The sequence below is a fragment of the Equus quagga genome, chromosome 20 (genome assembly GCF_021613505.1).
Source record: "Equus quagga isolate Etosha38 chromosome 20, UCLA_HA_Equagga_1.0, whole genome shotgun sequence".
In the NCBI taxonomy this organism is placed as follows: Eukaryota; Metazoa; Chordata; class Mammalia; order Perissodactyla; family Equidae; genus Equus; species Equus quagga.
In genome coordinates, this window is record NC_060286.1 from 76,908 (window position 1) to 103,984 (window position 27,077).

Genomic DNA, 27,077 nt, shown 5'->3' on the forward strand with positions numbered 1-27,077 from the left:
AGAAAGAGTTTACCCATAGATGACCCTTGACCCATAGGCAATGACGGTTAGCATTCTATTTCTTTTGACTCCTTTTAAATCCTATTTTGTCTCTAAACTAGACTTCACTGCTTTCACATCAGTATTGGATACTGACATGAGACTATCTCCCCATAGGTTTTCTTGGTTTTTATGAAATCTCTAAATTTGTAGAGGGGAAAAAAGTCATTTCTTAATTAAACATACATCAGATTCAAAGGTTTAATAGTTCCCATTGTCAACATTCTTAACCATGCCTTTCTGCCCTTCCTTTCTCCCAGCAAGCCCAAAGAATAATAAAATTTCAAAACTAGGTTGTGGTCACACCACTTCATTTTATAGAAGACCAAAATATTATTGTATCTATTATTGTCTCTACAATACCATCTTCTCAAGTACTTTAAGTTGCTCATTGTCACAGGCTGGGTTCCCCGGGAAGCAAAGAGATCAGAATGCAAGAGGTTTATGAGGGAGCGCTCTTGAGATCAACTGCTGTAGGGGCAAGAAGGTACAGGATTGGGCAGAGGAGGACGTGAGGCGTGGATGCCTCAGCCCACCCTGGAGGGGAGCTGAAGCTGGGATGATACTTTAGAGTAGTCAAGAGGGGGACAGGTCCTTGTAGCTCATCTCTAGTCAACAAGTACAGGCCACCTGGGAAACAGGGCAGAAACGTGGGTGAAGGGTCTATCTTCACCTGAGGCCCTTCTCACAGGGGATGATAGCTGCGGGGGGGTCTGCACTTCTGATGACTAGAGGAGTTCATTCTTCAGTCCTTCAGAGGGATTGGGCAACACATCACAGCACATTTTAAAAACTACATAAATCCCTTAACCTAACATCTGGTCTTGACCGCCCTTCTCCTATGGTTAAATGGAAGAACATAAGCTTTGGAGGAAAGAGGGAAATATGCTTACACAAAATAACTCCTCTGAGCCTTGGTTCCTTTGTCTATAAAATGGGCAGTATAGTACATCTTCTGTAGAGTTACTGTGATCACGAAATATTGTTTGCAAAGGGGTCGTCATGTAGTAGTCTTCAATAAACGGAAATGCTCTTTCTTTTTGATTTTAGAAAGGCTCTTGTTCTACTCAAGCAGTTTCCTTCCATTTGGTCTTCAAAGAGTTTTCTCAGGCCTCATGATTCTAGAGTCCAATAGCCCAGGAACACTCTTTCTAGTTGTAGGAGACACTGATGGCTGCCTTCCCATTTATTCCCTGTTTCGCATCCCCTACTGACTCCTATTGATCTGCAGATGGGCAAGTGGCATCAGTTGGCCCAACCAAAGGGAAAGACAAAGCTCTGATTACCACCTACAGCCATCTTATGACCCTGAAAGGACCCAGCCTTGGAGAAGCCGACACCGAGTGTCGCACCGAGTGTGACCAAGTAAACTACAAACCGAATGTGGACCTTGATGCCATCACTGAGCTGTTGATAGTAAAGTGCCTCGAATCATCCTGATAACTTATTGTTAAGCCAGTTTGAGTTCACTTTACTGCTACTTAACCGCCAAAAGCTTTCTGAACGATTCAGTAGTACATCTTATTAAACCTACCACAGAGGAAAACCATGTTTACAGACTCTGTCTCATTCTCATCTACTTTATCCTCGAGGGCAAATATTATTTTATGTTGCATATTGTTATTTTGTACTCACCTCTGGTACATGTTCCTGGCTCTGCACCCTTAGTAAACCCTAACTTCTATATATATTTCTTTGTTCTGCATGTCTTGTTTGAATTATGCATTGACAGACTTAATGATTAAAAGCCACCTTAATCTCGGGTAAGACTAGGCATTCTGGGAACATTCCTCACACAGCCTCCCAACTGCTCACATGGACTTGATAATAAGCACAGTCTCCCCCACAAGCCGAACACACATTCCTTTGACAACAGAAGTGGATGTGTTTTCTTTTCTTGTTTGCAAACCCCTAATCTTGAGGGGTTATCCATCAAGTTCCTGCTTGTTTGGTCAACACCTGCAACCCTCAACCCATTTGCTGACAGAAACAACTGGACCCAGGTCTGGTCACAAACTTTAGCTACTCCGAGTCTTTTTGGTGCTCCGTTATTCTGACGGTCCTGTCTTCTACAATTTCATAGGCAAGAGTCTTATAAAAGAACATTTCAAACCCATTGTGATTGATATAATTCTCTTCAAAGGAAGAAGGCATTTCCTTCAAAGGTTGTCAGTTATGTAAAAGGAAAAATGAAAAAGGCAAAACTTTAATGGGCACCTCTAATAATTTGACCGTTTGAAACAGCAGCATGTAAACTGAGTTCAGAATCCAGAAAGCTCATCTAAAGAAACGCAGTACACCTGGAAAATGCAGCCTGCAAAGCTGCTCAACACCAATAAATTTAAGAGTTCAAACGAAGAATAGTGTATGAAAGGATGTAAATATTTCTGTCAAAGTTTAACATATTTTGATTAAACTGAAGAATGTTCATAAGCTGTGAACATACTTAGGTTTAAGCTTAAAGTTTTGTTTTGTTTTTTTAAAGATTGTCAGCAGTTGTTATGTCAGTTGCCAACGTTTTTTTTTCTTTCGCTATTTCTCCCCAAATCCCCCCATTACGTAGTTGTATATTTTTAGTTGTGGTCCTTCTAGTTGTGGCACATGGGACACCGCCTCAGCGTGGCCTGATGAGCGGTGCCATGTCTGAACGAGTGAAACCCTGGGCCACCGCAGAGTAGTGCACAAACTTAACCCCTCGGCCATGGGGCCGGCCCTAAGCTTAAAACATTTTAAACAAGAGAGGCTAGGCACAGTGCATTTTTATTCTGCATAAAGTAAAAAATATCCCCACTTCCCCTGAAAAAACAGTATCATATCTAAAACACACTATAGTAAATATTAACTATTAGGACATTAGATAACACTATATACATGAACATTAATCCATATTTTTTAACTTTTCAGTATTCGAAGAATACACTGCAGCATGGAGATTATGAAAAAAACGTTTTGCTTTTTTTAATTCATAGTTCTTCTGGTTGATTTCCATTAGGAGGCACTTGAGGTGAAAAGGCAATTAAGCCCCCACCAAAGGAAGCGTGTCTGGCATGCTCCTGTCACCTCTCCTCCACCTGCGTGAAGGGATCACTGCACCCAGGGCGTGGCTAGAGAACAAAGTCAGAGAAGTCACTAAAGTAACACTCAAGTTTCACCAACTTAGTCTGCAACATTGCAAGTTAATAGTGGATTAATTAATAACATAAATAACATTTTTGTACCTAATAAAATTAATATAATGATTATGCTACTTTCCAGCAGATATAATGTCAAAACTATAGCTTTTTTCATTGAAAGGGTGATTAACATGTAAATGGACTCAGCAGCACATGCAGGTTGAATAAAACTGAGGCCACATCTTAAGCCACTTATGTAGAGTCCATAAATCCTAACCCATAGAGCAGCACTCAAGGTGCCTTTTACTAGTAGGATCCTGTGGGATCCTTTCCTCTGTTCCCCCTCAAGCCCCAGTTCAGGCTCAAATGATGCCATGGAGCAAGTCATAATTTGGGTGTGAAATGGACAGGGGGACCAACAAAAAATATATCAAAAAATCAAAATTCTAATATATACAGAAGTAGAAAAGAATTCACAGGGACAGTAAATTATAAGGTACTAAGATTTATCAGCAAGATAATGTATAGATAACTGTGAAGTACTTGTAGTCATATTACTAATATATAAAAAACAGAACATTATGATTCATTAGCTTCCAGATTTACTTATAAGATTACATATTATCAGAACATATCATTCTGAGTTCAGATCTAGGAACAAGATGAAGTCAGATTTCTATAAATAGGCCTTATGCTGAAATGCCTGACCCTCCGGTCTCAGCCTGCGATTAAAAGCAGCTGGAACCAAGAAGGACCAGAGTGTGGGTCACAGTAACATACTTCCTTATGCCCCGGAGACACCCAGCCACCCAGAAGCCTGAACACCAAGAAGGCATCTTTGAGAGCCAATGAAAGCCAAGATAACAGAGGTCCTGAAGGAACTGGTGGCTTCAGGAAGCCAAGCATTGGCCAGGCTTCATGAGGTTAACAACAGTTGCTGCTGTTTGATCCTACACTTGCTGTAATGAATTGTTGATATTCTGAAATCAAAGATCAACAAACCAAGGCCATTCCCTGAACCATTTTAGCAATTGCCCTGGAAAATTTCAAGGTAAGGCTGTACACCGGAGTTGTCAGCTGGGCTACACATTAAAATCACCTGGCAAAGGTCTACCCCAGGTCGCTGAACTAAACCACGTGGAAGAGCAGAAAACCAGGGCAGCAAACACTCAGTGGGCAAGAGAGCACTGATGCATCGTGCCCGTGCCAGTGGCCCTGAACATGAGGCAGACACTTTGCCTGAGAGGGGCAGAGGGTGGATGAGGGAAATGGAACCCTGAAGTTACAACATGCTTTAGGAACATAACACTTTCATATCCCTCTCCGCATAAGAGATTAAATGTGTGCAACTGTGCCTGGACATGAGGCAACACGGGAGTGATGAGAGCATCCACAGGAAGCCCGCCCAGAGGGCTAATGCTGGAGCTGGAGTTAGAGGCAAGAGGTCACCAAAAGTAAAGGCTGGGGGCTTCCAAATAAAATAGAACATAAATAGAGTAATCTAAGCAAATTAGAACAAAAACAGCCAATGACAACTGAAGCTAGGCTAGACATGGTGTCCCCAAGCGCATGCTTCAGATGGACGGAAACCTTGCCTTATACTTTCCTGCATCGCTTAGAAACACCTGCATAACCCAGGCCACATGTTAGATATTCAAGTACTCAACCGACTCGTCACAGCACATTTGACACATAAGTCACATAAGGAAATACACCTTCAGAGTTTACTACTAAAACAAACTATATTTTAAAGTATGTTAACATGAAATTTTGTTCCCATTTTGATAAAAACGAATAACAAATGGATTTCAGAGTAAAGAAATAACAAGATGTAAATTTTAAACTGCATTTCAATTAAAAACTGAGTAATATTCATTTTATAAAACAAATCTAGAATATAAAAGATCTTTTCAGATTAAGTTGGAAAACTTACTGAATCAAGAAGATGGCATTCAGTCATGAGATTTTTATTATCAAATACTGCTGAAAAAAAAGAATTTTTAACTTTTTAAATATTCTCACAGTCAAGGGTTATTAGAAATGGATGAAGCTTTGAAAGATATGAGAAGTTCCATATATCAAATGCTAAAACAAAAATGTAGGTCATCTCATGATATAACAGTTTTTCAATGTCGTTAAAGATTTCTTAGTAAAATTCTCATCCTTCATTTCAGTATAAAAAGGGTCTCCTACAAACAAATCTCATGCTTGTAATATGAAAGGTGCCCAAAAGACTCCCAATGAAGAACACAGCTGGAGAACATGAAATGTCCGGCCAAGGTGATGTTTATTTTGCGTTAGGCCCCAGCCAGAAGAGCACCCCAGAGCAGCAGAAGAGAGGAGGCAAAACCATCACACGCTATATTATAACAAAAACACAAGAGCCCTTTCCTAATGCATGACAATTGCAACAAAGTAGGTAGAAGTAGGCATTAGGGAAGAAAAATTGGTCATTTTGAAGAAAGGTTTGAGGATGTGTGTTGAAAAGGAGGAGAACTAAAAAAACTTCAGGGAATTTCTCTAATTGAGTCTTCGCAAACAATGAAGGATCCCAAATAGTTTGGTCTAATGTAAAATGCTACTTATATCCAACATGGATTAGTATCTGCTGTTGATTTTTTTTTTTTTTTTTTTTTTGGTGAGGAAGATGGCCGCTGAGCCAATGTCTGTGGCGATCTTCCTCTATTTTGTATATGAGATACCACTGCAGCATGGCTTGATGAACAGTGTGTAGGTCTGTGCCCAGGATTCAAACCGGCAAACCCTGGGCCACTGAAGAGTAGTGCACAAGCCCGGCCACTATGCCACCAGGAAGGCCTGGTGCCTGTTGTCGATTTTTAATAGGTCTACCACAACTGGGCTCTACCTCAGCTGATTTCATTGGATTATTATAAAATTAGCACATTTACTGTGTTTCAAAAAGATCTGGGCAAAAGTTTTGATACAAATGAAAATAAAACCAAACCCACCTTCCCTAAGCATCATTTTTTAAGCACAGCCAGAGAAGTGTGATGGTTTGGTGACTAAGCTTCCTTTGCTGCTGAAATTCTCATCCAGCCTGCCACCAACCTGAAGAAAATCACCTCACTCCTCATGCTCATCATCTCCCTTCCCTCTTGGGACCCTGTGACCTTCCTCCCAGGACCGTGGGGTTAGGGGCTAATAACAGAAGTGAAGTCACTTAGAAAACACAGAAAAGCAACTTTAGGAGATATGTCACTTCAGGTAATCTAATCCCATCCATCAAACGAAATCTGCAAGTGTTTGGTGGTGAGGATGTGGTCTATTTTCCAGAAATCACAGACAGCTTATATCGCTTCCTGTGAAAACTTTTACACCTCCTGTACAAGCTCCCATCCAACCCAAGTACTTTTCTTAAGTAGTCTCAGCAGAAAAACTAACCTGAGGACGATTTAACGGGACTTTCTATTCTAAAAGATCCAGCGTCAAACGCTATAAGATCAACTTCCTTCGGCACCGCAGAGCCCAAGGCCTCAGCCTGCTCTCCTGGCTGCATTCTCTCTCTCACTGCCTTCTTCACAGCAGTGAGGTGACCCCCATCTTCGATCCCAGCATCGTCCTGTTTTGGTCCCCTTGCTATACCTGAAACAACTTTTTCCTACAAAGAGAAATTATGACATTTACTAAAGCGACTCATTACCATCTTATAAGAAAAATAAATAAAGCATACCTAAAATATTTCACATATGTGTCTTATGCTTATCAAGTTCCTAGTATGTGCTAAACAGGCTGGGGGTCAAAGGTAAAGGACAAAGTTCCTGCCCTCAAGGAGTTAGTTGTGGTTGTGGTTTAATGTAAACAAAGATAGGACCCTTCAACATGTCTAAAAACTGATGGAAAAGAGAGAACAAGGCTAACTGATGGAATGAGAGGTCAATAAATAAGAGGTCTGGGGGAATGGTCCTAAGTACAGATAAAAGATTAGTTTGATTTTAACTGTTCAGTAGTCTTAACGGTGGCCTATAAAATAATGTAGGAGAGAAACACTGGTGGTAAGGGGCAGAATTACAAGGCTCTGATATAACGCTATCTTGACACAGCCGTTATCTGAGTCACTGATGGTGTTATGTTCCCAGGACTAAGCACCCGATAAGAAATGCCCACAGGAGGTCCAAATGTCCCAGCATCCTTCTTGTTTAATAGACTTGAAATTCATTCAATCAATCTTGTCACTGTCCTCAGGACCTTTGTCATTAGTAAGACATTACTAATGTCTTACTAAGACATTACTTCATTAGTAAAATAAGGAGACTTCATTAGTAAAACAATCCTACAATAATCCTTTAATACTCTAACATCTTAAACTCCTAAGATAGAATTCAAAACAGAGTTTTTATTTGGATTACATAGCATAATAAAGTAGCAGTTCAGAAACCTGATTTTACAACCACAGGCTTTTTCTAAAATCTAAAAGAAAAAGTGGCAGGGCTCCAAGGTGGCTTGAGAAGTAGCAATCTGAACCAAAAGCTTGGAGTTAAAATATTTTAGGAAAAAATTACTACAAATAGATAAGAATGGAATCTATCATGTCAACAAAGCCAATTTTACAGAGAAAATAGGAAATTTTACATGATAAAATTTGGGAAGAGAGAGAGTCTAAGAGTCATTGTTCCTCTTTTCTCCTTAAAAAGTTCTTTCATTTTGAAATACATCACGCACAAGAGTATAGAAAGCAGAGAGATGGCATAGCCTGTGGGTTAAGAACATGGGTTCTGGAGTGAGAAACCCAGCTCCACCCTGGGCACGTGCTCAAGTCTTCCTGGCCTCAGATTCCCCACCCGGGGATAACGGCACCCACCTCACAGGACTGTTGTGAGGATTAACTGAGTCAATGTGTGTGAGGGCCTGGGAAGCATAGTTGGCACATTATATAAATTATGTATTACTGCTATTATTACTACAAAACAATGTATAGGTAACAGTTTAAAGAATAAAACACACAGGTACATACCGCTACTTAGCAGCTCAGAAGCTCTCAGGGGGACCAAATTCAATCTCAACCCCACCTCCCCGCCCAGAAATAACCATCCTGAATTTTGTGTTGACTTTTCCTCACTCTTTCAAGACAATCAGGACATTGTAAGTAATAGAGGACACGTTTTGTGAAATGATGAAAAACCTGAAGCTAAATGTTTCTCTTTTTTTTTCTACTTTTATCTCCCCAAACCCTCCCTTTACACAGTTGTATATCTTAGTTGCACGTCCTTCTAGTTGTGGGATGTGGGACGCCACCTCAACGTGGCCTGACGAGCAGTGCCATGTCGGTGCCCAGGATCTGAACCCCGTGCCGCCGCAGCAGAGCCACGCGAACTTAACCACTCGGCTAAATGTTTCTAAAGCTTAAATTCATTAAAGTAGAACAGTCTATATTAGAAATCCACAAATTTGCCTGAAACACATCTTTGCTCGTATTGCTGGCTTTCTCCCATCCACAAGTATGGTCAGATTGTTGAATTTCTGGTGCAGGTCCTGTATCTGTTAATAAATAAAGCACAAGATTATCAGATTAATGCTAACCATATTAAATTTACAAACTAATCCACAAAAGCTTCAAACAAATTGACAACAACTTGGACTGGTGACATAAAATTAGACTGTCATTTTAAATTTAGTATTCAAATCAATTCTTATATGGTAAAATTGTTCATTGTTATTTTATGTTATAAACCTCAAAAATCTAATAAAGGATGTCATATGTGAATAACTCTCCCAAACTATTTTGATGACTAAAATGGTAGGAGAGATATCCTAAATTATACAGTGTGAACACAATCTCTCTCCCTTTTGTGTTTTTTTGAGTTTTTTTTTTTTACAGTTTATTTATCCCTTCTCCTACTGAGGAGCATATTCCTTGCTTCCAAGTCTTGGCAATTATGAACGGTGCTGCTATAAACATCTGTGTGTACATTTTTGTGTGGACACAGGTTTTCAGCTCATTTGGGTAAACACCAAGGAGTGTGACTGCAGGATCTCATGGTAAGACTGTTTAGTTTTGTAAGAAACTGCCAAACTGTCTTCCAAAGTGGCTGCACCATTTTGCATCCCCACCAGTGATGAATGAGCGCTCCTGTTGCTTCACATCCTCACCAGCATCCGGTGTTGTCAGCGGTTTGGATCTTTGCCATTCTAACAGGTGTGTACTGGTGTCTCATTGTACTTTTAACCAGCAATTCTCTAAGGGCATATGATGTTGAGCATCTTATCTCTTCATACACTTACTTGCCGTCCATCTGTCTTCTTTGATTAAGTGTCTGTCTGTTCAGTTCTTTTGTCCATTTTTTAAATCAGGTTGCTTGTTTTATCATTGTTGAGTTTTAAGAGTTCTTTGTATATTTTAGAAAACAGTCCTTTATCAGATAGGTCTTTTGCAAAATTTTCCCCTAGTCGGTAGCTTGCCTTCTCTTTCTCTTGACACAATCTCATTGTATTTTCATTTTTATTTTTTTGGTGAGGAAGATCGGCCCTAACATCTGTTACCAATCCTCTTCTTTTTTTGCTTGAGGAAGACTGGCCCTGAGCTAACATCTGTGCCAGTCTTCCTCTATTTTGTACGTGGGTCACCACCACAGCATGGCTTGATGAGTGGTGTAGGTCCATGCCTGGGATCAGAACCTGCAAACCCTGGGCCAATGAAGTGGAGTGTGCCAAATTTAACCACTATACCACTGGGCTGACCCTGACACAATCTCATTTTAAAGGATTCAAATAATACACATACTAGCAGGATGGGAATATATGATCCCCATCCTTCTGGTATTTCCAGTCTCCTCAAAGTGGTAACCACTGTCAACAGTTGGGTAAATATGCTTTGAGCCTCCGTACTATGCATTTATACAAATAGGTACTCTCAATCTCTCTCTCTCAAAAAAATTCAAATGTTAAAAATACTCAGGATTACACTTATGACCAATTGATTTTCAACAAAAGTGCCAATGCAATTCAATGAGGAAAAGATAGTTTTTTCCAACAAACAGTACTGGGAAAAGTGGATATCTGCAAGAAAAATACGAATTTGGGCTCTTTCCTACACCATACACAAAAATGAACTCCAGAGCCAGCCCTGATAGCCTAGTGGTCAAAGTTCAGTATGCTCTGCTTCGGCAGCCCAAGTTCGGTTCCCGGGTGTGGAACCACACGACTTGCCTAGCAGTACCCATGCTGTGGTGGCAGCTCACACAGAAGGACTAGTAGGACTTACAACTAGAATACACAATTATGTACTGGGGCTTTGGGGAGGAAAAAAAAAGAGAGGAAGACTGGCAACAGATTTGCTCAGGGCAAATCTTTCCTAGCAAAAAATAATTAATCACAACTTAATTTTTTTAAAAAATGAACTCTGAATGTTCACAGACCTAAGTGAAAGAGATAAAGCTGTTAGAAGTAAACATAAGATAAAATCTTTGTGACCTATGGTTAGGCAAAAAGAGTTCTTGGAAATAATGCCAAAATCACAACATTAAAAAAAATTGATAAACTGAACTTCATCAAAATTAAAAACATCTGCATTTCAAAAGATACCATTAAGAAAATTAAAGAACAAGCCACAAATTGGGAGGAAATATTTGCAACTATTTCTGATAAAGGACTTGTATCCAGAATATACAAAGAACACTTACAACTCAATAATAAAAACACAAACCCAATTAAAAATGGGCAAAAAGATTTGAATAGATATTTCACTGAAGACGACATATGAATGTCTAATAAGCACATGAAAAGATGCTGATCATCATTACTCATTAGGGAAATGAAAATCAAATCTACAATAAGACAGTTCACACCCCACAGGATGGCGATACTAAGAGAGACAGGAGCAAGCACTGGTGAGGACGCGGAGCAACAGGAGCTCTCACACACCCCTGGTGGGCACGTGAAAGGGTGTAATAACTTTGGAAAGCAGTTTGGCAATTTCTTAAAAAGTTAAACACAAATTTACCACATGATCCAGCCATATCTTCCCAAGTGAAAGAAAACATGCCCACATGAAGATTTGTAAGTGAATATTCATAGATTATTCGTAATCACCAAATAGTGGAAACAACCTATATGTCTGTCAACTGGAGAATAAAGAGTGATGTCTCCATGAACCGCTACTCAGCCATGAAAGGAACAAAGAACAGGTATGTGCTGCAACACAGAGGAACCACAGAGACACCACGCCGAGGGAAAGAAGCCACATACAAAAGACCACATATTGGGTGATTCTACTTAGAATGAAACGTTCAGAAAAAGCAAATCTACAGAGACAGTAAGGAGACTCGTGGTTGCTTGGGACTGGGTGTGGCAATGGCAACTGACTGAAAACAGGCAAGAGGCATCTTTCCGTGGTGATGAAAACGTTCTAAGTTTGGATTGCAGCGACGGTTGCACAACTCTGTAAATTTACTAAAAATCATTGACTTTTATACTTAGAACGGGCAAATTTTATAATATGTAGATTATTTATCCTCAGTACAGCCCTTTAAAATAAATAAAAGCCCCAGGAGCCAACTTGAAGAGGCTCCCACTGGCCAAAGCTGGGAAATGAGCATCAATAAAGATAATGACTGTAAATGATGCCAACATAAATACTTTTAAATCCATAAAATAATTATGATACTAAGAAAGACCAAATTAATTGGTCACCATTGAAGGATGCTAGTGAAACAACTCATTATTATGTCAACCGGTCATAAAGTAATGCTGACATTATTATGACTCCATAAACACTATTCACTTCTGGGCCATATAATTACAGAATATTGTGTTTCTTCACATTTTTCTCTAGACTTAATCATTGCCTTGCTTTTTGTTTGCTTAGTTTTTTAATGTATCTATCATCAATTTGCCTCTAAACTCTGCACAGTATGTATAAATCACCTCTTAATACAACTAGAAAAGCAAACCAATCAGGTATTCTATTCTGTTCAGCCTCAGAGACAGTGTCTTGCTGAGCCCCAGCCTCCTGCTCCAGTCTGAACGGCTGCTACCTGAGCCCGCTGCCCACCCTCTTTACTCACCTCAGCCACAATTCCCTTAGACTTTTTGGAGATCTGTCCCACCTCCTCCCACTTTCTTGGCTTACTCCCTCATTTTTGTGAGGGCCGTTCTCAGGTTCCTGAGAAAGGATGCATGGGAGGTAAAATTTCCGTGAGTATCTGAAACATGCCTTTCCAACCTCCAGCATGATTGGCTGGGTATACAACGCCAGGCTGAGTGTTGTTTTCCCCAAGAAGTTTGAGGGCACTGTTCTCCCAGCTTTCGATGTCGCTGTTGAGAAATCTAAGGCTATTCTGATTCTTGACCCTTTGTATGAAACTTGTTTTTGCTCTCTGGAAGTTTCTAGATGTTTCTCTTCATCCCAAGAGTTGTACAATTATATTTAATTGTGCATTGGTGTGCGTCTACTCTGACTCACAGTGCTAGGCACTCAATGGGCTCCTTCAATCTGGAATTCAGGTCCTCCAGTTCTGGGAAAAATGTGAAACTATTTCATTGATCATTTCCTCTCCACTATTTTTTCTGTTCTCTTTTTCCGGAATCCCTATTATTTGGATATTATACTTCTAGACTGGTCCCCTTAATATTCTTATCTAGTCTCTCCTATTTTCTCTCTCTTTTTGTCCTAATTTGTGGGAGATCTCAGCTTCATATTCCATCTTTCTACTGAATCTTACATTTCTGCTCTTATAGTTTTTAACTTCAAAGAGCTCTTTTGTCATTCTCTGAATATTCTTTTTTTCATAGCTGTTCTTATTTGGCAGAAAAAATGCCTGGTCTCTTTGAGCATATTAACACTTGCTTTTAAAGTTCTTTCTCCTGGATCAGCCCATGGCCTCATCTAAACAGCTTCCTTCCTGTGCTGCTGCGGCCCCTTCTTCCAGGTTTCGGGCTGTCTGCAAATGTCTCATGGTTGTTGGCCACTGGTTCTTGAAACAGTATTTTATATGCTTATTTCTAAAATAAGCTCAAAAAGCTAGAAACTGTCATCTCCTCCCAACCTTCACTGATCTTCCTAGTAACGGCCTCTATCAGCACTTTCTACACCAGATTGGAATGAGGGCTATGTCTGACTCTGATAAAACTATAAACTCCTCTGGGGTAGAGAATATGCCTTATTTGTCAGCTCCTCATACAACTCCTGGCACACAGCAGGGAAAATAACTGCTGGATGGACCCAGCTACTGAAGACTCGTCCTCATTTTTCTAACACGTGGAATCATCACAGACTAGGCAACAGCTGAATAGAATCTCAATTTCCAACCCATTTAGAAATTACCCTGACAGTATGTGGGAGGAGGGGACAGCAGCCATAAAATTTAGACAGTGCTTTACAGTTTGTAAAGGGGCTAATATCTCATTTAATATTACAGATACCTAAGCAGCCTCTACTACTCCCATTTTACTACTGTTACCTCGCTTCCAAAAACATGCGACTCAAAAGTTATGCCATTCCAAGTCCTGACCACATACCTGAAGGCTGGCCATGTCCCAGAATCCACCTAGGTCTGCACAGGTGGTATCCTTTTCGCCTCATTGGTATTCCAAATCGTCCACCAGTTCTTCAAACCGTTTGAATATTTCTGCCTTAAGGAGTCTTTTTTGACCAACTGCAAGGGGAATAAGATCTTCTGCTAAGGTAAAGATGAGACTTTTAAAAGGTAGAGAAGAAAACGGGACCTTGATTGCAAGTCAGCCAGCTGATAAGACGACCTCACGCCAAATAAACTGGGGCTTCCAGAATCAAACTCTTACCTTAAAGCAAAACAAAAAAACATCGACTACAAAACTTTGTCATACAAATACTGAGCATTAACTGTCTGCTTCTGTTCCCACTAAAACGTAGCGATATTCATTCTCATATATGTTGCTACATAGTAAACAGCATTCTGCTCACCTTGGATTTTATAAGAATTCAACCTCAAACAACTCACTGTACATCAGCATCTAAGGCCTTCACTCAGGACACAAATGATTTTTTCTAAAAAGCTTCTCCAAATAAGATTAAGGAAATATCAGAAAATTGGTTCCATATTTATTTAGGTCATTTTCATTCAGAAAATATTTTGCATAATTAAACAATACTAGATATAGATGTCACTCAAAAAGTCATAAAAAATCTAACAATAAAATAGGCAGACGTTTAACTCCCAGGAATGATGGCTAGCATTCTAATTGCTTACAGCTTATAAGTCATCTACCATTTTAGCACAGAGATACTAGTGAACGTATGTTGAGAAATGAAAAGTCTTGCTATTTTGAATAACAAAACTATAAAGTTCAGCAACACTAGATTTTTGTTTCAGATAAACTTAAAAATATTAAAATAAACAATGCAGAGCCAGCCTGGTGGCCAAGTGGTTGGGTCCATGCACTCTCCTTCAGCAGCCCAGGGTTCACTGGTTCAGATCCTGGGCACAGACCTACACACCGCTCATCAGGCCATGCTGTGCTGGCATCCCACGCAGAAGAACTAGAATGACCTACAACTAGGATATACAACTGTATGTCAGGGCTTTGGGGAGAGGGAAAAAAAGGAGGAAGATTGGCAACAGATGTTAGCTCAGGGCCGATCTTCCAAAATGAATAAATAAATAAATAAATAAATAAAATAAACAAGCTAAGGCAAAAAACATAAATGTTCCCTCACCTTTGTTTGGAATGTATCCTTCAAACTTCCTTTCCCACTCAAGGCAGTCGGTCAATATTAATTCCTCACTTTCATATCGGAGAATCTTCCTAAAATTATGACATACGTTTCAGTTTTACAAATGTTTCTCATACTAATATCTAAGTATTAGCAATATGACACGTATACAATAGTAATTTTCCAGAGCTGATGCTTATTTTATGAACTGTGATATATTAAAATCCATAAATACAAGTTGATATCCTATATATGTCCATCTTTCTACACCTAAAACTTATGTGGATGGTTAATGCCAAGAACCACTTTTCCAGCTAATATTTCTAGTTCTTTCTGTTCTTATTTTTCAGAGGCTGAAGAGAAAGAACCAGACATGCCTGAGTTCTGTCTTTAGTTCTGGTATTGCCCATGGAACTAAGACCAACCCAACTGCCAAGAGTAAGTTGAAGCTAAACCCTGTAAGTCTGGAATTACAGTGTCAGGGCCTCACAGATTCTAATTAGTAGGCTTTGCTTGTCCAAGTGCAGTGGTTCTCAACACGGGTCAATTTGGCCCCCCAGGGGACATCTGGCAATGTCTAGAGCATCTTTGACACAAACCAGAGGAGTGCTACTGGTCTGGGATGTTACACAACATCCTGCAATGCAGAGGACAGCCCCACAACAAGAATTATCCAATATGAATGTCAGTAGTGCCAGCTGAGAAACCCTGGCCCAAGATAAATTGAATCTGTCTCTTTATAAAAAGCATCTTAGTAGGAGAAACTGAGGATAGTTTTTTTCTGAGAAGAATAATTTAGCTGTTTATATCTAATGAGAACTTAATGAGAAACGAGACTTGGCTTAGATCCGACATTATTTAGTTGGGTAAATTGCTTATTATCTCAATGTCTCAGTCCAACAACACAGTGGACTAGCTCATCTCTAAAATCCCTTACCATCATAAAACCTTATGTTCTACAAACAACTGAAGTGGCTCTGAAATATACTCATTCACAATAGAACAAATGAGTATTAAAACTATAGGAAGATAATATTTCTCCTCTATTTGATTGTCAAAGCCCAAAAAAGTGGTTAGTACTGCATTGGAAAAGGTGTGAGAATCTTGTTGCTACATGCACTCAAGAACATAGTATGTCATCATGTCCTGTGTGATGTGGAGCTTTGGGGCCTTTCTCCAGATGCAGTCCTCTGATCTGTGTCCAAGGCATTTAGGTGACATGGCATTTAGGTTCCCAAACAGGAACTCTAATTTTCAGTCTTCATAGTTGGAGAAACATAATCCTATCTCATGATTTAGGGGGCCAAGGAGCCTCTAACCATCTCCCTCTATCCTTCTTTTATAAAATAAACATTAACTTAGTTTTTTTGTTTGAAAAAGAAAAGGTATGAGAAAATAGGAACTCCCATATTTTGCTGGAGGGAATGTAAATTGGGGTCTTTATATATTTGCACAGGAGAGGATTGAAAAGCATCCAAGCTTGTTCTTTGCAGGCTTGACAGTAATACTACCAGACTGAACTCAATGTAAACAACCAGAACAGGGACCTACTAAGTAAATCGTGGTGTATCCATACAATTGGATACTGTGCGGCCATTAAAACACACAAAAAACAGCATGAGAGAGTTCTCAAAGGACTAAAATGGAATATCTCCTACATTTAACATTAAATGAAAACAGAATAGTATGCTACTGTTTACATTAAAAAATGTTTATCTACATATGCGTTATGTATCTCTGGAAGAATTCACAAGAAATGAATAACACTTGCCTCTATGGAAGGTTCGAACTGTAGGGTTGGGAGCAGAGTTGGAAAAAAGGCTTCTCACTTGTACCTCTTTCTATCTTTTAAGTTAGGAACCACATGAATATACTAGCCATTGAAAAAAACTTTTAACTTAAAAGATAAATAAAAATCACTCAATGTCAGTTTCCTCCTAATTCATCTACATATTATATTAAGGTTAAAATAGTTTAATTTTGGTTTTAACTGTCTAGATATTAATACAAAATGCTTACACTGGGAACAAACGCACAGACCTGAAACACAGCACATGTTGCTGCTGAGATGTCTGATCCTCATTTATTTCAAGTGATGGGACTTCGTTTATTGGAAAGCCATGTAAATTTTCAGTAGTAGTTTCATTCTCATTTAAGACACAATCTATAGATTAAAGAAAACATTACATCTACATTTCAAAGCAGCAACTCCTAAAATGACATCCCCCCCAAGACAAATTTCTTAAATCCTTCAATTTTTTCAACATTGAAATTTAAAATTTTATTTCTGCCTCAATGATTTCATTCATCAGATCTCCTTTTAAAGTGTTTCTCAATGTTCTTCACCTCTTCAAATTTACATTTAGGTTCCCCTCTCAGTCTGTAGTCCTCATTCCAGCTCTGTCTCCAGATAGCCCTCCCCATGCTTTTCTGTCTCTTCTGACCCTGAGATCACACCCTGAGCTACACGGTGAGCCATATGGTGAAAAGGGCTCGAAACAATCTCTGATAAATCATTATTCAGAGAAACAAGTAAAAAATTCATTAAAATACCATATCTGTGCTCCCAACTGTCAGAGAACTCAAAGGACGCCGTAATTCATCGGAATCCTGATGTACTGAAGTTTTCCTTTTGCGTGCCAACATTTCTTTTGTTACTTCTGGAGCCTCACCACTAAACAAGAGCAAAAATCCACTTCATGAAACATGAACCCCATACATCTCATTGAAGGATTTCAAAATTATGTTGTTTTTTAAAAACATGGGATAAAATAGAAATATGTTTCTGTTTTTTAAAACGTGTCTAATCTGGAGGGAAAAACCATGAACACCTCCAGTGGGAAGGCCCGTCTCTGCTCCCTGCGATGAGATCCACAGATGCAAAGACCTCTCAACCGGAATTACGCACTGAGGAGCCTCGGATGCCGCTGAGCAGTTCCCAATCTGCCGCCAGCTAGCCTTTGGAAAGCAACCTTGCCATTTCTTTTAAAGATTCAAACTGATTTTTTCTCCCCACCTTACAAGTTAATCATTTTGTCTTTTGAGATAGTTTTTATAAAGTAATACTCAGTAAAAAAACACAAACAAAAAAATCCAAACCATGTCTGAGCTACAGTATAGCAATTCCTTCTTTCTAAAAATTTATTTCTAAGTGTTACAATTAAGTCACATCTTAAAAGCAAAAAAAAAGCAAATTGAATCGTGAAAATAATAATGCACAGAAAATATCAAACCTGTCAAATACATTATTGTAGCCTTCTGAAAAATTTTTTGGAAATGTCAAATTTTCATGATTTATAATGAACATAGTTTACTAAATAAATAACTTAAAAAGCACAGGCCAAATCTAAGAAAGGCATTCGTTATCCATCTCAGCAAGGAATTCATTAATAATATTTATTCTTACACTTCTGTTTTTAAAGAGATGCAGCTGTAACTGGCTGTCAAAGTAGCGGTACTTGTTGGAGTCCTAGGTGTTACGTCATAGCTCTTCAGACCATCTGGCGGCCGAAACAGAAAATCTACTGGTGCAAAGGATGGCCTCCTTTTCATTTCTGCAGGATCTGCCTTAGGTAACTTTAAGACCCCATCTGGATCCCTTCCGTTTGTCACACTGGTTTGTGATTCCAAAGTATTTTCTTCACTATCAACTTTAAAAGAAATGACCTGGATGTGAATAAACAGAATAGAGTGAGAATCTCTCTTCTGGGGATACATTCGACCAATTTTTTAGGCCCGAAAATGTGAAAGTTAAGAGATATGTCCCATGTACATAATTTAAGAAACAAAAACAATTAAATGTTTACATGGAGTCAGAAGACCAGCTACATAAACCATTGCTATGGTCCAGAAAGAGGGAGAACAAATCCATGTTAAAAAAAAACTATATAATAGGTTTTAGGTATTACCGAAAATTAAAATATATGAAAACTAAGGTTGGAAAAATTCACTCACCTAACAAATACATATCTTTTTACTTAAATTATGTTGATAATTACAAAGGTTTGAGAATCAGAAATCCAATGTTCATTGGATTACTAGTATTGACAAGGACAAAATCCTTTTTTTTAATAACTTTGGATTATTATAAATAACTTTATCATATGAGAAGAACTATTTTTCAATGTGACACAGTAAGATTAACCATGTAAAATATGAAGCATATTTTCTTTTTCAAGTCAATTTGTTATTTGGTTTTTTTTTTACTGTAACATAATTGGCATACAACATTACATTAGTTTCAGGTATACAACATAATGATTCAATATTTGTATATCGTGCAATGATCACCACTGTAAGTCTAGTTAACATCCATCATCATGCACGGTTACAAATTTTGTTTTCTTGTGAGGAGAACTTTTAAGATCTCCTCTTAGCAACTTTCAAATATACAATATTATTAACTGTGGTCACCATGCAGTACATTACATTCTCTACTTACTTATTTTATAACTGGAAGTTTGTACCTTTCGACCACCTTTGCCAATTTAACCCACCCATTTCAACATAACTTTTAGAGGTTTCTATGTTTCTGAGTTTTAATGAGACACGAATTGAAAGCAGAGTATTTCTACCCGGACGAGAGTTTAAGGGTAACACTGTCCCTGAGGCCTGTGTGACTGCAAAGGTAGACACTAGCGATAATCCTTAAGGAGAAAAGCAACCTTGAGGGAGGAGCTGTGAGGTCCAGCTGCTCGCCTGTGATCACCCTGTACTGCCTTCCTTGGAGGAACTATGTCTGATTTTTGGTAAGAATATAGCCAGGTTTCTTACACTTTGGCATAACTTTTTTTTTTTTTTAAGTCTAAGGAATTGTAGCATGGATTATAAATTAAGGGATTGGGTCCTCAAAATGGTGGCTCTTTTTGAAGACTCTACCAGGCACTATGCTAGATGCTGTCAGAAACATCAGGTGATTTAATTCTTGAAACTACACTATGTAGATATTACATGTTACAGCTGGGAGAACAAACTCATAACTTCCCCAAGATTATATAGCCAATTGGAAGCGAGACAATAGGCAAACTCAGGCCCAGCTGAATCCAGAGTCAATATATTTCACCCACTGCACCCATCTGCTAGCCGATGCTCACATGAAGATTTCCATCAGCTGTGTTTTTATTTTCTCTCTTCTGTTAACCAAACTACACATTCTCTACCTATAAGGTTTTGAAGATGAGACACCTCACAAACCATAACAGTAAACCCTCTTGATGCTTCCTTGTGCTTCAAGAGGTTTTCACACACGTGGAGGTTAACCTCTTGAAGCAGTTCTGTAAGCTTAATTTCAGCTTCATGAAAATAAAAATGAGATTTTCCAAATGTCTAGAAATAAAAAGATACTTATACTCTACCTTGCCTGGTTCTTCTTCGATCTTTTTGGCAGGGCTTCCCTGATTGGGTACTTTTCTTTCTGTTTTATTATCTAAAATAAAAATGACATATCAGATCCATTTTGACTAGATAGAAAGTTCTGCATTAAAAGTACTAGGTAAGGAGCCGGTCCAGTGGCATAGCAGCTGAGTTCATACACTCCACCTCAGTGGCCCGGGGTTTGCTGGTTCAGATCCTGGGCATGGACCTATGCACTGCTTATCAAGCCATGCCGTGGCAGGTGTCCCACATATAAACTAGAGGAAGATGGGCACAGATGTTAGCTCAAGGCCAATCTTCCTCAAAAAAATAAAAAAGTACTAGGTAATTTGGGAAAGAAAAAAAGGCACCAATACGAATCTATGCCTTAAAGGATTTTATGATTAAAAGTCATTTTAAAATATCCTATTTAAAATATCCTATTTAAATACAATAAAAACAGATATAACTTCCTGCCAAGTATAGGATATCTGTTTTCAAAACAAAAGGCGCTAAAGTATTTTACCTTTTGCCTCTGACTACCAAATGCATATTTATTATAGAAAATCAGGAAAAGCAAAGCACAAAAACAATGCAAAAAAATCACCCCAGAGGGGCTGGCCCCGCTGCGCAGCAGTTAAGTTCACGCTTCTGCTTTGGCAGCCCAGGCGCTCAGATCCCGGTGCGGACCCACCCACTGCTTGTCAAAACCATGCTGTGGCGGGTGTCCCACATATAAAGCAGAGGAAGATGGGCACGGATGATAGCTCCGAGCCACTCTTCCTCAGCAAGAAAGAGGAGGATTAGCGGCAGATGTTAGCTCAGGGCTAATCTTCCTCAAAAAATAAATAAATAAAAATCACTCAAGATGACCTTATTCAGAAATCATCACTGCTGACACTTCAGGGTATGCTTTTCCAGTTTTTTTCCTATGTTCACATATTCACATACATATTTTAGAGTTGTGATCATACTGTTCAGAATTTGACCTGTTTTCTTTGCCCACTTAATATATCCTGAACCATGTCATGAAGTGTCTTTCACAGGATTGTTCTTAAACGGTACACTGTATTCCACCAAACAAATGGGCTGTAATTTACTGGGACCATTAATCTTCACTTTGTGGCGCTGCCCACACCAATGCTCATACTTCACCGCTTGAGCGCCCACTGTGTGCTAAGTGGATGGTGGGGCACTGAACCTGTCTTCGGGACCTGGAATCTCCCGTTTCCTCCTCGCCTACTCAAAGAAGTACACGATGACTTTAAAAACTGAACACGAAAAACCTCAGGGACCAGAGCATTCTACTTCAGCCACTGATGAAGGAACAGTTCTCACCACGCGCTGCTCGCGTGGCCAGTGCAGCGAAGGCTGCTCCCGCGGAGGCTGCACTGGTGGCGCCTGCTGCTAACACCCCTACCTGTTTTCTCGTTGGACACTTTCTTTTCAGAAGTTTGTCTTTGACCAGATTGTGTTGCTCGAACATCACTCCTATTAACGATCTATTTAAAGGATTAGGTGCTACGTGATTTCATTGCTTAATGAATCAAATTACCACATTTTCAATCTGTATTTTGACCCCTCCTCTGAAATCTGACTATTGTAAATGACCCAGCAAAAAATCCACCACCCCAAATAAGATGAGATGAACAAAGTTTTCCATTACATAGATTTCCTTACAAGCTTTTTGTAGAATCCTAGAATTTTGAAAATGCTAATAGCCTAAGCTATTCAAAATAGCTGACTATAATCTTCTGAGAGTCCTTAAACATACCAGCATGTTTTCGCTTCAAAACTTCTGAATTTTGTCTGGAAAAGTCTTCTCCTGGATAGAAAACTCTTCCCACAGTGCACTCTCCAACTTCCTTGGAGACTTCATTCAAAACGCCACCGTCTCAGCGAGGCCCCATCAGAAGCCCACCCTGTACCAGCTTCAATACTCCCCATTTGCCTTCTCTTTTTTTTATTTCCCGCATAATACTTATGACCATCACATACTATATATTTTTCTTTTCATTGCCTATCTCACATGTAAGCTCCATGAAAACAGGGAATGTTGCTTTATTCATTACTATGTCCTAGAGCCGAGAGGAACATGGTAGTGACTCAATTTATTGAATAAATGAAACGGAGCCTTCTCACCTGATAAAGAGACATACTATTTCCCTCCTTGCCCACTTCACTTTATTTTAGTAATCGTCCTATTAACTTTGTCCATAATTGTGTTCTGAAGACCCGTAAGTTTATCCCCCACCCTACGTGCTTTATATCCCCATCTGCATTTTATAGTGACATGGATGCATAATAGAGCCCAGTAAACAGAGAGACACACCGAGTTGGTATAGATCTCATAAGGGATGTTTGGCAATGAATATTTCAAGTGAGTACTTCCTTAGCATCTAGCCAAAACTGCTCTATGTCACCATACCAATAACAGGGAGTTTGGTACTGTTAACTCTAGTAAAATAATCACTATGATTGAAGCTGATAATAGATTTAAAATGAATTTACTTACTCTGAGAAAAGGAGCACGAATCATCATTTTAGTAACACTTATCTACTATCAGCTACACCCTAGTCAGCTCCATTTGGGCTTTGGCCTTTGAACTGGCAATCCATACAAGATGGAACAGCATTAAAAGAGTCAAAAGAAGATAAAGTTAAAAAAAAATGTACTGCCATAATTTACTTCCATGTCTCATTACAAAATAAAGTTTCCATTTTAAAGTTAAATTTTACCCTTAGTCATCTAACCCTTAATCATTTATGGCAAAAAGATATTTGCCAAAAAGATACTTGCTAACTTAAATTACTCTCTTTTCTGGTTCTGGTTTGATTTAAATTATGCTTAAAAGCCTCAAAATTTACTCATATTTCTCAGTGAGGACAAAGGAGAAATTTCATACTATATTTTCCAGGTATTAGAATCCTTGTTAATATGCTTAACTGGAAATATTTGGAAGGGGTCGATGAAGAGACTAGAGTATTAAGATCTCTTCTCTCCTGTTTATGAAAAGATACTGCACAGCTTACTTTCTTAGCTTTGGCAGTTTGCCTTCAAATCCAATGATTATGCACTTGTCCTCTGTCCATAAGAAAATGGAGACCTGATCACAAAGCATGGAAGAAATCCAGCAAGACAAGGACTGATTAAAAGTAATACGATATTTATCAACTCTAAAATTGAAGCACAATCAGACTTCTCCTCTCGATTAGGAGCCACTTGCTCTTCCAAATCTCAGGGAAAATCTAGAGCTGAAGAAACGAGGCACAAAGTAAACAATATTCAGCAATGGCTATTGTCTAAGTAGAATAAAAAACTACTGGTGAAGCGTATCATTTAACACAACGATGTGTGTCTTTTCCCCCTACATATAACACTTTGTAAATAGCTGTTTACAGTTTAGACCAATGACTGGTGTCCTACATAGTCTTGAGAAGCCAGATTAAGTTCAGCCCCTTCCAAGAGGTCTTCTCTGATGTTCCTCCAAACAGAAACAATCTCGTCCTCCTCTAACACATACACACCATATTTTTCTGTATCTTTCCACCTTGAGCTACATTCTACTAATTTTGGTTACTTCCACGTTATCCTAAGGTCATACACAGAGTAATCAAAGATCTCTCAAATAAATTAATGACATTCCTGAAGCAAACAAAAACAGGTGATATCTTGAGCTTTTACGTTATTCAATTCTTATTTAAATCAGGAATGAATACACAGCCAACAAGAGACTACCTTGAAAAGAGCACATTGAAAAGAGCAAATCACCAGTGACTACCTAATTTACAAGTCCAGCTGCCTGTGTTCAAGCTTCATCTCTCTTGTCTCATGGATCATTCTCTTCTTTAGATCACCCCTCCTCCAGCTTCTGTCCTGTTTTAGCTCTCCTGCCACTCTGACCTATCACTGGTACCTGACTTCTGCCCACCTGAAGGTGCACTCTAGACCTCACTCTTTCACAATGTATGTATCTTTACTGGAGTGGTCTCATTTAGCCCTACAGCTTAAACCTCCATCCATACTCCCAATATCATACCCTAAATCCACATCTCAGCATGGATCTCCGTCCAGATTTTCAAATTTTTATTCCCAACTGCCTCTTATCCAGATGGCCCAAATGAGCTTAAAAAAAGCAGAAAAGCATTATCAATATGCACCCACTTAGGCATGTTCCTTTTCCTGCCTTCCACACCTCTTTTAGCAGCGGCACAATTTATATGGTTGCTCAAACTAATTTATCTTCAGAATCATCTTGTCTCCGACTCTTCAATTTCCTTCACCCCTCGCCATCTACTTGGTCCCCGTCAAATTTATCTCCTAAGATGTCTCACACCTATTTCTTCCTTTAAGCCCACTGCCCCAGTCCCCTTATCCTGTCTCACCTACTCTATCACGACAGTCTCACTACAGTCTTCCTACCTATAAGTTCTTCCCCTTCCAGACTACAATCTTCCAGGCAAGCGTAATCTTCCTGAATTATTAATCTGATCATGGTACAAGCTCGTGTATAAGCCTCTCTTGACTCTCCGCATCCGACAGGATGGACGCCAAATCCTTCGCACGGCCGTCACCGTCCAGCCCGGCTCTAACTGCTTTGCTGGTTTTATCCCGTGTCAACCTACCAATGGCTGCATCGAGAGACCTGATCTCCATCTTCTGAACTATTAGGATGTCATTCCCGGCTCCTGCCAACTAGCTAAGTGAATAAAGGACTACAGGGAAAGGGTTATTTTAGTCATTCAAACTCTCAAAGAATCGCTTCTTGGCCTCTTGGCTAAGATCAAGTATAATCTCTGAAAGAAAAGTCTGGTTAAGAACTATTTCTGAATATCAAGTTATGATACTAAATTTACCTTTTTTGGTTGGTGTGCTGGTATTGATGAAAGCATAATAGGCTTATCAGGTCTATAAACACCCACTATAAATGGTCGTCGCTGAGGTTTCTCTCTTAATTTTTTCAGCCGCTTTTCCTCTAGGTATTTCTGGAGCATTTGTCTTCATTGATCACTTAGGAGAGACTTCGCTGATTCTAAGCAGGGGGGAAAATAGCATATAAAACAGTCAAATAAAAAGTTATCCAAATGTCTAAAATACCATTGTCTAACCTAAACAGCTGCTAAGCAATATTTTCAGTAACTTCATATTGATTCCTTAGCAGTCTAGCCACACAAGTCATTTCAACCCCCATTCTTTTAAAATTTCTTTGCCTTTTGCCCTCTCCTGTTCACATATCTATTAACTGCTTGCCATGTACTAGGCATGCATTACTTCACTTTTAAATTAATTAACGTCTATGATCACCCACCTCCAAGCTGACCTCCAACAATTCTCACCTCCTGGTAGTCACGCCCTTGTGTTGTCCCCTCCACATGGAATAGGGCTGAGCTGTGTCACCAAGAAAAGTGTGGGAATGATGGAGTGTGGCTTCCAAGACGGGGTCATTAAAGACAGTGCAGCTTGGCCCTGCTCTCTCTCAGATCACTTGCGCTGGGGAATTCAGTGGCCATGTGGAGCCTTAAGGAGACTCAAGCATCCCTATGGAGACGTCACATGACGAAGAACTAAGGCCTCCTGCCAAAAGCCAGCATTGACTTGCCAGTCATGTGAGTGAGTCATCTTGGAAACAGCTCCTCCAGCCTCAGTCAAGCTTCAGAGGCATCCCTGGATGACACCTTGACTGCAACCTGCAGAACCACCCGGCTGAGCATCACCCAAATTCCTGACCCACAAAAATTGTGTGAAATAATAAATGCTTGTTGTTTTAAACCATTTAGTTTTGGCATAACTAACACAATTTTTCCTTTGAGATTAAGGCTAGTTGTCAGATTCCTTACCTCCCACCTATGATTCTCAACTCAGGTTTCTACTATGTATTCTCATGTTGATTTAAACTTGTTTCAAAAATATGAGCAGCTACTCTGTGCCAGACATTTTTAGGAAGGAAGAATAAGAGAATTTCTGCCCCTGAAGGGCTCACAGTATCGTGGGGGAGATGAGCGCAGTTTCAATTTGGTTTGGCATGGAATGAAGACTACGAGAATGCACAATCGAGAATCAGTATAAACCTGTCTGGGGAGGTCAGGAAAGGCTTGCCAGAAGAGAGAATAGCCGAGAAGGGTTCTGAAGAATGAGAGTGCGTTTGTCCACTGGGTGAGGGTTTAAAATAATCCGGGAGATGACTCCACAACTCAGTAAATTTACTAAAATAAAGGCATTTACTTAAATGGGTGAATTTTATGGTATGCAAATTCTACCTCAATAAAGTTGTTTAAAATAAACAATCCAGGCAGAGAACAGAAGATGCGAAAGCTCAGACGATGAAGTGGTTAATCTCAACAAAACTCCTATATCCTCAACTTCCCTGAAGTTCCTGTTCCCTTCATCCCTTGATCTAACCTTAACCTGGCTCTCTCCTGAAGACAACGCTCTCCTAGTTGTCCTCTCAAGTGGTTTACTGTTTTCTTCTCCCACAAAGGTCATATCACTGGGCCTGAAGCGGGCCAGTGGAGGGCGGTCCCTCATTGCTGCTTCTCAATTATTTCTTCCTCTTCACTAAAACAGCCCAGCTTTATATTTCATGTCATCAGACCATACTAGACAGTACCCTGACTTGCCATCTATAGATGGCAAGTTCTTCTCTCAGTCTTTTACAATTTAGTAAATGGCCACTCCATTTTTTTAGTTGCTCAGGCCAAAACCCTTAGAACCATCCTGACTTTTCTTTATCAACCTACATCCACTCCATTAGGAAATCCTATTGGTTCAAACTCAAAATATATCCAGAATGAAACCACCCAGGGTTGCTGTTCCCACTGTGGTCAACCAGAAGCTAAATTATTGCAATTGTCTCCTAGCTGGTCTCCCAGAGGCCATGCTCATCACCCTACGATCCATAGGTGATGCTTTAAAACCTAAATCAGAT

General features: G+C 39.4%; 1 protein-coding gene and 1 pseudogene across 1 annotated transcript; both read right to left on the reverse strand.

Annotated features, from left to right (window-relative positions):
• Positions 1 to 481: 481 nt before the first annotated feature.
• On the reverse strand, positions 482 to 17,223 carry LOC124231068 (disks large-associated protein 5-like; annotated as a pseudogene).
• Positions 17,224 to 17,343: 120 nt separating this feature from the next.
• On the reverse strand, positions 17,344 to 26,677 carry LOC124231069 (disks large-associated protein 5-like). Its single transcript, XM_046647708.1, has 5 exons — positions 26,611 to 26,677; positions 25,009 to 25,050; positions 20,154 to 20,224; positions 18,206 to 18,465; positions 17,344 to 17,473 (listed from the first exon to the last, which is right to left on the reverse strand). The coding sequence occupies exons 1-5, from the start codon at positions 26,675 to 26,677 to the stop codon at positions 17,344 to 17,346; spliced, it is 570 nt and encodes a 189-aa protein (XP_046503664.1).
• Positions 26,678 to 27,077: the final 400 nt, after the last annotated feature.